Source organism: Neophocaena asiaeorientalis, unplaced genomic scaffold (genome assembly GCF_003031525.2).
Source record: "Neophocaena asiaeorientalis asiaeorientalis breed wild unplaced genomic scaffold, Neophocaena_asiaeorientalis_V1.1 scaffold150, whole genome shotgun sequence".
Taxonomy (NCBI): Eukaryota; Metazoa; Chordata; class Mammalia; order Artiodactyla; family Phocoenidae; genus Neophocaena; species Neophocaena asiaeorientalis.
The window spans coordinates 21300564-21315499 of record NW_020176571.1 but is presented as its reverse complement, the minus strand read 5'-3'; the positions used below and the strand labels follow the sequence as shown (position 1 = coordinate 21315499).

Here is a 14936-nt window from a genome sequence, read left to right as displayed (position 1 = left end):
CGGGCTCCGCGGGGCTGGCAGGTGTGCTGCGCGTGCACCTGGCGAGCGATGGCGCCGGACGCGGGCGCCCCGGGATAGCGCGGGCTAGGTGGCGGCGCCCGGCTGGGGCAGCAATGGAGCTCCTTCGGCTGCTGCTCCTGGCTGTGTTGGCGTCGGAACCGGCGGCGGCCGCCGGAGCCGAGACCGTCGGGAACTCCAGCGAGGGTAAGGTCGGGGGCGCCTGACTGCTGCAACCCAAACTTGGTCTTGCATTTCTTGCAAGGTCAGAGTCCACCCCGGGGTCTGTCCGCGCAGCGGGGGAGGCGGTGAGTTCAGAAACGGCAGGAATGGATCGAGGTCCTTTCCTGCAGAAGGCAAGTCCCATTGCTAAGGAGGCCTTAATGTCAACCTCCTGATTTAGGCTGGGGGAATGGGAAGAGATAGGAAAGTCTCTTGTTCAGACACATTATTCTCTTCCTTAGGGTGCAGCCATGTTTGTAGGTTTTATTTAACACATTAAAACACCTCTTTGCTCCCAAGTGGCTGGTCTGAGCGTCTGGACTGCGAGGCTTGTTGCAGCCAAGGTGCAGCGGGTTTTTGTACTCCAAAATCTAGGTGCTTTTCACACTGGTTATGCTCTACGGAGTTTCAGAGGAAAAATGAACCCAGAATGAGACTTTAGACCATAGGTCATGTGCTTGGTGAATGGATCTTAGTAATAGTTGGTGGTTTGTTAATATAAACTGTAAAAAGTGTTAATTGTATGAAGCTGATAATCATGTGCTTTTCCATGGGGTCAAGAACATTCTTGGTTTTGTTTTGAGCTTAAGAGACTAGTTGTAGTTCTGAAACATAATATTTTCTGAATAATGTGATTCTGTTTCTGAATGCGTATCTTTGAAAAGCACTTGTGCAAACTGAATCCTAGAATTTAAGGCCAAAGCTGAAAAGGGCGGTTATAGTTTTGCAGAAAAAATAGCCTTATTTATAACAGGGCGCTAACATTCACTGCGTGCAGCATGTGCCAGGTGCTTTTCATGGCAGTGTTATTTAATCCTTACCACCCTGTTAGATAATTATTGTCCTCACTGGTGGAGGATGAACCTGAGGCCCAAGACGATGCTCACTACACAAGTAAACAGCTAAGAGGGGCACAGACAGCAGATGAACCCGTGTGTCTTGCTGTCAATTTCATGGTCTTCCACTTCTACAAAGCTGCCCTCCAGTGAGAATGTTTTACTTAGTGTGGTGCTTTACACTTAATTCTTCTCTGAATTCTCATTCCTCAAAGTAGATTCTCCCTCCCTCATATGGCTATTTCCATTCTTCCAAGGTGAAGAATCTGAGAGATTGAGTTTGCAGATGATCAGAGGAGAGAAGGAATTTGAGAAGTTAATGTCTTTCAGACACTGTTTCTCACCTCTGTGATTACAGCACTCTTATTTCCTCAGCCACATTATTCTTCTGGCCTTGCATCAGTATTGCTGTTCTGTGCAGAAGAGGGACAGCAGGTGGGAACTTGACTGCTGAGGGTTAATGAAAGCCGATATTCTCCACATCTGTCAGATAAAGATCAGGGCGGAAATTAAGGAAGACTTAGTTCCAGACTTGCATGATCCTCCTGGAAAATGTCTGGATTTCTGTTTGAGGTTTCTGATGAGTATACAAACTCGAAATTGAGTAGCTGCTGTAACTTAGGAGGATTTACCCATCTCTAGCAGAAAGAGCTAAACACCTTGACTAGTGGCTTAGAAGCTAAGTGAATCTTTGAAGGTGGCAGATCGAGTTCTAGAATGTCTGAGGATGGTGCTTTCTGTGACCAGCAGGAGATGAACCATACATCTAAACAGTTTTCCCTTCTCTTGGAGTCCCGGTTCCCTGCTACCGTGAACACCTTTCATTATTGATTCAGGTTCATATCTGGTAACTCACAGGAACTTACCTAGTGATTGGAGTTGAGCAGAGTGCTCTTTGAACCTTCTCCAGTTTGTGCTATCCATAATGCTTAAGGAAGGTAGCAGGCCACTTGTGTAGTTAGTTGCAGGTGTTCTCTTTCTCTCAAAAGTGTGTGCATTTTTGTGTTTCCTTTCACCTTTTAGGGCTAATGAAAATTCATAAGAAAGTATCAATGAGAAAGTGGGAGGGGCAGTTGAATGCTGGCCCGCTCAAGTAGCTGAACGGTTTTTGTTTTTAATATTCCATCTGAAGAGAATTATGAAGACTAACCGTTGACAAATCTGTCCTAGAATTTTTCTGTTGAGTTAAAGCAGAAACAGTGGAGGTACATTTCAGTAAATAGTAAAAAGGAAGAGGTGGAAAATTTGAAGGTTGCAAGTTTAGGATCTGATTGAGAAAGAAAAGGAACATATTGGGATTGGGCAGCTCTTTTTAGAATGGAATTATTGGAAGGAAAGAGTGACTCTGGGTAGGAATGGAGGAAGGGTATGAAAAATAGAAAAGGGTGCCCTGCTGTACATTAGATGACAAGAAACATTTTTGCCAGAGAAAGCAGAGGATAGCTACAGCTTAAGTGCTCAGTCTCGTGTTAGACGTTTGCCCTGTAATAGCCTTCTTTTTTGTTGTTAAACTTATTTATTTTCGGCTGCATTGGGTCTTCGTTGCTGCACACGGGCTTTCTCTAGTTGCCGTGAGCGGGAGCTACTCTTCGTTGTGGTGCATGGGCTTCTCATTGTGGTGTCTTCTCTTGTTGCGGAGCACGGACTCTAGGTGTGCGGGCTTCAGTAGTTGTGGCACGTGGGCTCAATAGTTGTGGCTCGCGGGCTCTAGAGCGCAAGCTCAGTAGTGGTGGCACATGGGCTTACTTGCTCCGCGGCACGTGGGATCTTCCTGGACCAGGGCTCGAACCCGTGTCCCCTGCATTGGCAGGCGGATTCTTAACCACTGCGCCACCAGGGAAGCCCTGCCCTGTAATATCCTTGATGTGCTGTCTTTCCTGTCCACTCCTCAAGTCATAAGATCTAATTATCCCTCAAAAAATGTTTCTGATGCATCCTTTTCCAGATGACTTAGAAGTGCAGTTAAGTTCCTATTAACCTCTTCAGGATATATTTTTGTATTTGTGTCTTCCTTTGCCATGTCTGTTTTTATGAGTAGAAATGAAATGCAGTTTCTGCCAGGCTAGACTGTTAAAGTTGTTTTGACTTTCACTATATTTCCTTGTCAGTCTGTGGAAGTCACTTTCTCAACTCGCTGTTCATGATGGATGTGCTGGGCGTTTTATACCTGTTAGACCTCTTCTTCCCACTAGTTTATTTGTAGGAGGACCATACTGACTGCCTGCATTTGTTTTTTCTTTTTTTGATAAGGACATGAGCCTCTGAAACATTGGAAAGCTAATAGAAACTAATAATGATATTGTGTAGTATTGGACAGTTTACAATTTTTTCCCCATTTGATACTTTCAGCAGCCACGTGATGTATGCAGCACAGTTAACTGCATTTTACCATGAGGGAACTGAGGCCCATAGGAAATAATTACTTGTCTGAGGTCACAAAATTCAGCTGTCATTTACCAAACATTTACTGTGTGCCAACCAGGTACCTGGCACTGTGTGAGGCTCCGGAACATCAAATATGAAAGGGCCCTGCAAGTCAGGACTCAAACCATAACTGGTTTGTTTAATATACAGTATTCTATAAAAATTGTGAAATGGCTCTTGGATTGCCAGAGGATTTTCACACAAAAGTTAGATAAAGATAACTAAGAATAGGAAAAAATATAGCTTTCCTTCCCTAATTCATCAAACGTTGTGTTAGGAGTTCTCACGCCTGGCTGGACATTAGAATCACCTGGAGCCTTGAAAAAAAGGCATGTTGGTGAAGAGACAGCTAGAAATTGAAATAGAAAATAAAAAGTAAATTTATAATACCATCAAGAAATATTTAGGGATAATTATAATGGGATATGTTACAATCTCTATAGAGGAAACATTCTTGAGATAAATTAAGAAAATAAATAGAGGGATATCTCAAATTCGTAGATTAGAAAAATTCTGTTATAAAGGTATCATTTCTCCCTAAATTAATACATTCAGTGCCATCTCAATCAAATCCCAGCAGGGTTTTTTTTTGTGGAAATTGACAAGCTGCTTTCTGAAATTTATATGGAAATGAAAAAGGGCCAAAAATACTCAAGACAGTCTTGAAGAGGAAGAACAATTTGGGGCAGAAATTAAGACAGTGTAATATTGGTGTTAGGATAGGCAAATAGACCAATGGTACACAGTTAAGAGTCCAGCAATAAACCCTCACATATGTCACTTGACTTATGTGAAAGGTGGAATTGCTGAGCAGTAAGGAAACTACTTTCAATAAAGGTTGCTATGTCAACAGGATATTCATATGGGAAAATGAACCTTGACCATCCCGCCTCACACCATACATAAAAATCAGTTTCAGGTTGATTTTAGACTTAAATGTGAAAGGTAGAACAAAGTTCTAGACATTAACATGGGGAATGTATCTTCCTGATCTTGGAATGTGTTGGCAAAGAATTCTTTAAAATCATAAAGGAAAAGCTTGAGAAATTGGACTACATTAAAATTAAAACTTCTGTTAATCTAAAGGTATCGAGAGTGAAAAGACAAGCTATAAGAGTGGGAGAAGATATTTGTAACACATATCTGACAGAATACTCATATCAGTGATGACTAAAGAGTTCCTAAAATTCAATAAGTACAGATAATCCAGTTTTTAAAATGGGCAAAAGGCTTAACAGACCCTTTCACAAAGAGGATATTTAAATAACCAATAGGTAAAACAAAATGTTCTTACCAAGTGTTGGTGAGAGTATAGTGTAACTGGAATACTTCCTCACAAGCTGATAGAGGTCTAAATTGGCAAAACCATGTTGGATAACTGTTCAGGAGTATCTACTAAAATTGAATATAAGTACACCCTGTTACCTGATAATTCTACTCACAGGTTGTACCCAATAGAAATGTGTACATGTGCACCAAAAGACACATACAAAAAATTGTCTGAATGGAGTTATTTATAATTACTCCAAACTAGAAATAGTCCAAATGTTCGTTAACAGTAGAATAGATAAATAAATTGTGGTTTATTTATTTCATGAAGCATACAGCAATGAAAGTGAATGAATAACAGTTACGATAGCAGCTGGGATGAATCTCACAAATAAAATGTTGATTTTTAAAAAGCTAGACACAAAAGAATTCATGCTGTATGATTCCATTTAATTACATTTCAAAAAAAAAAATGCCCATCTGTGGTGTTAAAAGTTAGGATCATGGTTACCTCTGGGGAGGAGGGAAGAGGTAGTGATTGGAAGAGGCCACCAGGAGACCTCTAAGAGGTTAGAATGCTGTTTCTTGATCTGGCAGTGTAAACTTTGTGCACTTTTTTGTAGGCATTTAAAAATTTTTTTTTTTTGCTGTACGTGGGCCTCTCACTGCTGTGGCCTCTCCCGTTACGGAGCACTGGCTCCGGACGCGCAGGCTCAGCGGCCATGGCTCACGGGCCCAGCCGCTCCGCGGCACGTGGGATCTTCCCGGACCGGGGCACGAACCCGTGTCCCCTGCATCAGCAGGCGGACTCTCAACCACTGCGCCACCAGGGAAGCCCTAAAAATTTTTAATTAATTAGTTTATTTAGGCTGCGACTGGTCTTAGTTGCAGCATGCAGGATCTTCTTTGCGGCATGCGGGATTTTTTTTTTTTTTTTTAAATTGCGGCATTCAAACTCTTGGTTGCGGCATGCATGTGAGATCTAGTTCCCTGACCAGGGATAGAACCTGGGGGCCCCCTGCAGTAGGAGCACGGAGTCTTACCCACTGGACCACCAGGTGAGTCCCTGAATGTTATTTTAAAGAATATTTGTTTTGTAATTGATACTTGAACCCTAACCCCAGGAATTTTGATTTAACTGGTTGGAGAGGGGCCCAGGCAACAATATCTTTTAAAAAGCACCTTCAGATAATTGTAACGTACAACCAAGGTGAATGACCACTGTATTAGAATTCCTTTCTAAGAAGGACACCTCATAAGCACTACAGAAAATATGAAAAATAGGAAATGTGTAAAGAAAAGAAAACATTATTTAAAATACACCCCGTAGGTACCTGTTTTTAATAGCCCTACTTACTTTGTCAAGTGACCAGTTTTTTAAAAATAATGTATACAGTGTCTCTCCCCTTTGTCGTCTGGCTTCTTTCTGGTTCTTGTCACAGGCATTTGGCTGGGGAAAGAGGGTTAGTAGGCATCACCTTCCTTTCGGAAGCTTTCGGAAATCTGTTTCTGAAATGGCAGGTGTTCTTCTCGAAGAAGTCGGAAGCAGAGACTGTCACTTACGGTTTTGGTCCTGATCATTTTATATTCTCACAGAAGCTGTTTTCATTTCTGATTTTCTTAATGAGAACAAGACTTCTTAGTTATTTTAACTATTTTAAATCAAAGGTGATCTGCTACACTGTCACAGCAAAAACCTTCTCAAATAGGTTTATTGCTTGGCATATATATGTACACACACACATATGTATGTTTTTTATAGAGTATTCTTTCACAAAGTAGACTATTTCTTATTTCTTATTCATGCTGGGATAGTAACAGCCTATATGTTCATTAGTAAGGGATTGGTTGAATAATCATGTTTACCTAGAATGGGATATTATATAGCTTTTAAAATGATAAAGCTAGAATTATCTGTTGATGTGGAAAGATATCTAAGATCTGTGAAATGGCTATACCAAACATATTTGTGTCTTTCTTTTTCCATCTACATAGAGATGCCCATGCTGATATCTGCCTAAATCCTGAAAGGTGTATACCAAACTGTTAATAGTGATTATTTCTATACAGTGTACTTGCTGGAGGAATTAACTTTCTCTACAGTTCTTGCCTTTTAAAATATGGCTTATGTATGATCTGGAACAATATTACCATTTTAAGGGAAAAACAAAACAGGTGACACCTGTTGAGTGTTGAGAGTGTCACCATTTTGTCTAGACTGTGTCCCTGTTTTATAAATTTCACATGAAGAGTTGAGGTAGAACCTGTGTTTTGAGTGCCATCAAGGAAGGAGGTATTTTTCAAATTGTGCATTTCATTCCTGGTAAGAACGCCTCATTATTGCTATAGAAATCTGGTAAACAATGAAATGTGTAAAGAAAAGGCACTTAGGGCTTCCCTGGTGGTACAGTGGTTAAAAATCTGCCTGCTAATGCAGGGGACACGGGTTCGAGCCCTGGTCCGGGAAGATCCCACATGCCGTGGAGCAACTAAGCCCGTGTGCCACAACTACTGAGCCTGTGCTCTAGAGCCCGTGAGCCACAACTGCTGAGCCCGTGTGCCACAACTACTGAAGCCCACGCGCCTAGAGCCCGTGCTCTGCAACGGGAGAAGCCACCGCAATGAGAAGCCCGCGCACCACAACGCAGCGTAACCCTCGCTCTCCGCAACTAGAGAGAAACCTGCGCGCAGCAACGAAGACCCAATGCAGCCAAAAATAAATAAAATAAAAATAAATTTTAAAAAAAGAAAGAAAAGGCACTTAACATACATTCCTACTTTTATTACCCCTACTTATTTTGTTAAGTTACCAGTTGTTTAGTAGTATATTTTAATTTCTATGGTCCTGTCTTTCCTTACTGTCTTTTAAATCACTGAACGTTTTGGTTCTCCAAGTATTTCTGAGTTGTGATTTATCTTCACCCTTGTGTGATAGATTAAGGAAGCGTTAAGAAAACCAACACTTCACTAACTGATAGCTTCAGTCTCTTCCAGGGCTTATAAATGTTCTGGGTAGTATTTTGATTCAAGGCCCATGTAATGGGAGACAGATGTAAAGATCATCAAAAATTTCTAAGATAGGCTTAAGGGCAAATTTAAGTGTAAGTTAAGTGATTATAACCTTTACGAATTTACTTACATCAGTTCTGGTCACAGTATTCAATAATAGGCAGAGCGACTAGTCCATAAGTACTTAAATAAGTATTTGTCAAATAGAGAAAACGGGATGGGGACGGACTGAAAAAACAGAAAAACTGAAAATGTAACTCGAAAAGGCAGGCCGGTAAGTGAGCTGAGTGCTTTGGACAGTTAAAGGATGGAAATCCAATTAATTCCTAGGAAAACAAACTGAGACTGCTCTTAGACTGGAATTTGTGGATAGTTTTAAGAGTTGGAAGGTGGAGAATGGATGGGACCAAAGTTAAAGTGCAATACATGAAAAGTTTTTAGGGCCATTTACCGAGGTCCACTTAATTTTATGTATAATTTGGTTTCCTAATAAAGTAATCCTGATGCTGGGAATACCTGGAATATTAAAATGTTCCTTGTTCCCCTTTAAAAACAAAAAAAAAAACCCCAGAAAGCTCCCCACGTTTTCCAGACTTCCGTAGATTCTGTTAGCCACTTCCTAATATTTTTACCTCTATTCAGGCTGGAGTTTTGTTCCACATACAAGGTGAAATGTCTTTCCAGTTACATAAATAGAAAATACACCACCTTCATTTGTCATTGTTACAACTATTAAAATTTTCTCAGGATTTTTAGAAATTAAATCAGAACCACAAATAACCTTTTTTTCTATAATCAATTACAAAGTTATGAAGATAATATAATAACATCATGGAGTTTGGGGAAATTTTATAGAGAGTAACCTTTATTCTAGTTCTAGCAATGTTTGTATGTTCTGTTTGGCTTTCTTGGTTAGCCTTTCTTGATAGTCTTTTTTTTAATCATCCAAATGGAGTACTTGTGTTAAATACAAGAACAACAAAAAGTGCTGAAAAAATTAGCCTTCTTAGGAAACGGTACATAAGAATGAGTTAGTGTCTGGGGTGTGTTCTTTTAGCTCCCACTGACTCAAATTTCCTTCTAAAATAAAACATGATCCTTCCACTGTGGGACTCTGGTGACCATAATCTTTACCTCATCACCTACTTTTCATCTCTATTAAATTGGAATCTTTTTTTCTATTTTGAGGTTCCAGCCCCCAAGACTGCTTATGTAATGCTTGCAGGCTCCTCTGCTGTTTATGCAAAGACATACTGACTCTAGGGCAGGGGGTGAGACGGGAACCCAGAACCACACAGAAGTCAAAGCAGCCTATTTAGTGGATCCCTTGAGAATTAGGTTAGAAAAGGAAAGAACTGGTGAGCAGCTGGGAGATAAGACACAGTGAGTGAGTGAAACACAAGCAGACATTGCAGGCAAGTGGACAAAGGGGAAAGCCTAGGTGAGGTGTTGGAGAACTTGTTAGAGCCTATCTTTTATGTGGACTCTGAACTTGATCCTTAAACAAACGAAAAGCTCCTTCTTCCAGAAGCCCTATGATTCGTGAAGTTCCTGGTGTGGACACTCAACAGACATTTTTGCCTGTGATGATGACACCTTCCTTTGCGAGCTGAGTACTTCAGTCCCGTTTGACAGATGAAGAAATTGAGGTTTAAGGGAATTAGGTAACTTGCCTGAGATCACACAGCTAGTAAATGGTGGGGTAAAATTGAAGCCAGATGTGTCTCTCTAGCTGGGCTGACTTCAGAATTCACTAGATTGTAATGATCTTTAGTACCAGTGCATTTACGATTGTTAGTAACTCATCAGGGTTGTTAATCCTTAAATTCAGGGACTCTGTTCTGAATAGAGTTGTTATTGCTGCGACCAGAAGGGGGATTTTCCTGGGCTCTGGGAGCCAGGCACCTTGAACGGCCTATTTTTCACATCTTTTTTTTTTTTTTTTGGTACGCGCGCCTCTCACTGCTGTGGCCTCTCCCGTTGCGCAGCACAGGCTCCGGACGCGCAGGCTCAGCGGCCATGGCTCACGGGCCCAGCCGCTCCGCGGCACGCGGGATCCTCCCGGACCGGGGCACGAACCCGTGTCCCCTGCATCGGCAGGCGGACTCTCAACCACTGCGCCACCAGGGAAGCCTTCACATCTTTTGAAATACCTTTCTTCCCTTTAGGTTCTCAGTTCCACCCTTTGTAGCTGAGGCACCCTGGGTGGGCAGCTTCACCCCTTTGAGCTTCATTGTTCTCATCAGTGAAATAGGAGCAGTAATAATAATATTTATCTCAAGGGTTTTTCTGAGGATTAAATTAGCCATGCATTTGTGTTTAAGTATGCAGTTTGTACAAATCGCTGTTAGAGATATAAGTGTTACAATGAAACGTTTCTCTCCTTGTAGGTCTTCTTGAATTTTCTGTGGGGAGGTTTAGATACTTGGAGCTCAAGAAGCCCTCTCCAGAGGAAGCTATTTTGCGTCATATTTCCAGCAATGTCACTTTTCTTATTTTCCAAATACATTCACAGTATCAGAATACAACAGTTTCTTTTTCTGAGGTAAGTACAAAGAGTTACTTCCATAAAAGTCATTTCCACATTTTGGGGTCTTGTATTTAGCATGAGCGGTAGAGTTTTTTTTTTTTTAAAGACACATTGTTGGGTTTTTTTTTTGGCTGCATTGGGTCTTCGTTGCTGCGCGCGGGCTTCTCATTGCAGTGGCTTCTCTTATTGTGGGGCATGGGCTCTAGGCGCACGGGCTTCAGTAGCTGCAGCGTGTGGGTCAGTAGTTGTGGCTCACAGGCTCTAGAGCACAGGCTCAATAGTTGTGGTGCACAGGCTTAGTTGCTCCGTGGCATGTGGGATCTTCCCGGACCAGGGATCGAACCCATGTCCCCTGCATTGGCAGGCGGATTCTTAACCACTGAGCTACCAGGGAAGTCCCGAGCATTAGAATTTGATGCCACTTTATGTCTTAAATTTTTTTTCTTTTTTTAACAGGAGGGGGAAAAAAAGAGTTTATTTATACGTACAATATGCGTATACGTGGGAGAACGCAGTAATGCGTAATTCAAAGAGGTGGTTAGAATTTGGGGCCCCTATACCATCTTAACAAAGGGTGATAAATTTGTGGAGAAGTGTATGTCTTAAATTTTTTAAAAAAATAATCAAGATTGGGTCCTGTCATGTTAGTGGTTTAGACTGGCTAAGAGGTGAGTATCACAGGCCTTTCTTGAGTGGTGACCTCTGACCTAAAGAAGGGTATCTTTCAAACTAAGAGTTTGGGGGAGGGTGGCTTGTACCAAATGTCTCCTGTCTGCAGTTAAGCTTTCCTCATACTTCCCACCTTTTCTTTTTCTTACCCTAGTGTGTCCTCAGTGATTTTTACCTGAGAGTACATTTTAATGGGTTGGCTTTGTCATTCAGCCATTTAGTGTTGAAGTTTATTAAGACTCCTGTAGGATCAGCTTTATTCTTTGGAGTCTCATGGAAACAAAAGAATCCTAACACTCAGTTTTAACCAGTGCAGTGCTTTGCTTCCAGCAGCATTTAGGACCCTGTTACAGAGATCATCACTACACCCCTGAACCTCAACCTCAGCTCTGGGAAGTTTCTCAAATGTCCTGGGTCAGCTTAAGCTATTAAGGCTCTGCCATTTATGTTAACCTTTTACAAATCTATTTATATTTAGTCTATATGACCCCCTAGACAAATAAATGAATTTCACTCTGTATAAAGTTGTGCTGCGTTTTTATGTGTCCTAAGCCTACCTTCTAACATTGTGGTATTTGCTAAACAGAGCTGTCTTAGTCCAATTCCTATATATCTTATGGGCACTGGTCACAGTATCTTTCAAACTAAGTGTTTGGTATTTTTTGTTCCTGCTTTCCTGTCTCTGCCACAAAGGTTTTGAAGTTGTGTGTGGTGATCTAATAGACTAGAAATGGAAGGGTTTGATCAAGGAAAAGAGGAAGGAGTAAGTTATGTTAATTGAAGAGATAACAGTGTCTGTGACCCATATATATATATGTTTTGTTTTGTTTTTATGACCCATATATTGATTTTGCCTGAGTTCTTTGCAACCAGAGCAGAGATCAAAGCATGTTAAATTTCATAACTTTCTTAGAAGGAAGAAGCATGTCAGTTCTTGAGGGGAAGCGAAGTTTTTTTCTGGCACTAAATTCAAATGGAAACTTTCTATTCAGGCCCTTACATAGGATACATAGTAAAATGGCACAGAGATAATTTCCTTCTTAATAATATCATAGCAAAGACAACATTTGAAGGAAGAGAAAGGATGGAGAAAAAAGGCATTTATATTTATTGCATGCCCACTGTGTGCTAGGCCAGTGATCCTTAAGCTCCTGGGGCCATAGACTTGGAATTTGCTGAAATCTCAGGACTCTCTACCTGGCAGAATGTATGACTACATCTGTATAATTTCATGGGGACCTCTGGAAACTCACTGGGCCTCTGGGGCTCCTAGTTAGGAACCCTTGCATTTGGTTTTCCACGTAGTTAATTTAATTCTCGTAACAGTTCAACCAAGTAGTTCTAATGCCTATTTTTACATTTGAGGAAACTGAGGTTAGATAAAGGGAGGCCAGCATTACTAACGTGACAAAAATGGCCTGGATGAACAGCATCTTGGGCCTCGGTCTTCATGCAGAAAGGATCTTAGTTATCCTTAATTATAATCGTGTTCCTTTCTTGGGCTGCCTTTAGTTCTCACTGTATTTATACAGCGGAGAACATGATAACCAGAACTGCACATAGCTCTAGAAGTGAGTCTGTGAAGAGAACTTTCTCTTGTAACTTCCTGATGAAGTGTGGCACTTTGGAGTTTCTGGGTCTTCTCACTGTTGTGGCCTCTCCCGTTGCGGAGCACAGGCTCCGGACGTGCAGGCTCAGCGGCCATGGCTCAGGGGCCCAGCCTCTCCGCGGCATGTGGGATCCTCCCGGACCGGGACACGAACCCGTGTCCCCTGCATCGGCAGGCGGACTCTCAATCGCTGCGCCACCAGGGAAGCCCAGCAGTTATTTCTTTGAAACTGCTGACCCTGTAGTTCCTCACTTAGTATTTGGGTCATTCTCTTTTACGCTTGTCAAATTGAAACCCATCTGGCACTTTTTTCTTTCTATTTCCTTAGCTTTAAGAAAACACTCTGAATCTGCTACCTCTTAACTTAGTACTTCGTTATTCAAAAAGCTTTCCCAGCAGATGGGGGCAGGGGATGGGAGAGTGGCTGGGGTGTGAGGAAGGGTTAGAGCAGGGCACAAAGAAGGTGATCTGTGTGTTCACTGTCTTGGTTGTGGTGATGGTGTCAAAGGTGCCTACATTTACCAAAACCTACCGTTAGTATACTTTATGTGTAATTTATAATATGCTAATTACAACTCAGTTTTTTAAAAAAGCTTTCCAAGAACTGAACTCTTTGGGGGCAGAGCTTATGTTTTTGTCTTGGTAGTGGTCAAGTTAATTTGTATATCGGGACCACAAATGGAGGCTGCCCCAATGGCTTGGTCCATGTCACAAATCTAAACCTAAGTCAGCCTGCACTTACAGGGAACCCCTGTCAAGGAAACCTAACTTACACTGACCACAATCTTCCAGCTCAGCTTAGCCTAGAAAACAGGACCCTCTCGACTTTTATGGAAATCCTGACCTAGCCAAGCATGCCCTTCTAATGCTCTAAAAAACTAGTTCATGCCCCACATCCCTTGGGAACAGGACTCCACAGCTGGTGAGGCGCTGTCCTCCCCCAGCCCATGGGTTGTTCTCCTTTGAATAAAGGACATCAGACTCATTACTAAATTGTTTTAGTTTTGTCATTCACACAGTAGTCCTTAACCCAGTAGTCTTAGCACTTGACATAGTAGATCCTAACTGAGAGGATTGAAAAGCTTGGGGATTTTTCTGTGTATCTGCTATCCCTGATCAAAGATGTATATTTTAAATAGTTCCTTCACATGTATGTGTGGTCACGTGCACATAGAGGTGAAAAGAATTCTTTAATTATCTAAGGAGGATCTGTTTTTATTCCTTTTTGCTTTGAGAAGCTTTGGAGTAGGGCATGCACCCTAGATCCACTCCAAAATTTAAGCACTCTGCTCAACTCCCAATTCATGATGACTCTTCTTTCCTTATTGCAGACTCTCCTTCCCAATGCCTCGGGAACAGGCACTGACAAAGGACTGGTTTTCATTCTTAGACCAGAGCAGAGTATATGCACTTGGCACTTGGAGACTTCAGACCCTGAGCCTGTCCAAAATGTGGCCATTCCACTCTCCTACTCGGAAAGCGGTAACCTTTCTATTGTCGACTCCCCGTTACTCTCCAGAATGCGGGACTTGTGTGTGAAAATTTAGGGGAAACTATAATCCTATTAAAAGTGTTTATTATAAGTACAATACCTTGAGTCAGAAAGGTATTAACAGCAGGGGAGTCAGAGAATTAGCATGATGACTGAAAGCCCAGGTAGGGAATAGGAGAACACATTTATTCATTTGGAAAACATTTAAGGAGCCCTTGGAGAAGCTGTAACAGAAAGACAAGGCATGGTCCTTCACACATTAGTTGGTTATCGGAGGCCGAGGAAGACGTGGAAGAAGAATGGGGTGTTTGGAGGATGGTGAACAGTGGGTGTGGCTGGAGCCAGGGTGTGAAGGGCCTGGTGTACAATGTGAGGTTTGCCGTCTATGCTGAGGAACATAGCGAGTTTTGTTTTGTTTTTTTTTTTTTTTGTGGTATGCGGGCCTCTCACTGTTGTGGCCTCTCCCGTCACAGAGCACAGGCTCTGGACGTGCAGGCCATGGCTCACGGGCCCAGCCGCTCCGCGGCATGTGGGATCCTCCCGGACCGGGGCACGAACCCGCGTCCCCTGCATCGGCAGGCGGACTCTCAACCACTGTGCCACCAGGGAAGCCCTTAACCACATTATTAATGTAACTTAAATACCCCAAATTTATTTTCTGTTTAATTATACATATGCTATTCTAATACGTGGTCTTGGGGTTCTTGAGATTTTAAAATTTTTACTCTTTTATATATACACAAAGACTTCCAGCAATGAGGATGACACCATCTTCCTCCCTGTTGAAAGACTCATGTGAAAAGTGGACACCCTTCTTCTGTATACTAAAATCTAATAAAAACTTCTCTATGTAGGGAAGGCACACATTCAACATTTGGC

The 14936-nt window shown here is 41.9% G+C and overlaps 1 protein-coding gene across 1 annotated transcript in view; it reads left to right on the top strand.

Moving 5' to 3' along the window:
• Positions 1-6: 6 nt before the first annotated feature.
• Positions 7-14936, top strand: part of TM7SF3 (transmembrane 7 superfamily member 3) — a 36111-nt gene continuing 21181 nt past the window's right edge. The window contains exons 1-3 of the mRNA XM_024733076.1: positions 7-204; positions 10148-10302; positions 13897-14047. Coding sequence (XP_024588844.1) covers positions 114-204; positions 10148-10302; positions 13897-14047 — 397 coding nt within the window. The 5' untranslated portion in view covers positions 7-113. The remainder of the gene's footprint in view (positions 205-10147; positions 10303-13896; positions 14048-14936) is intronic.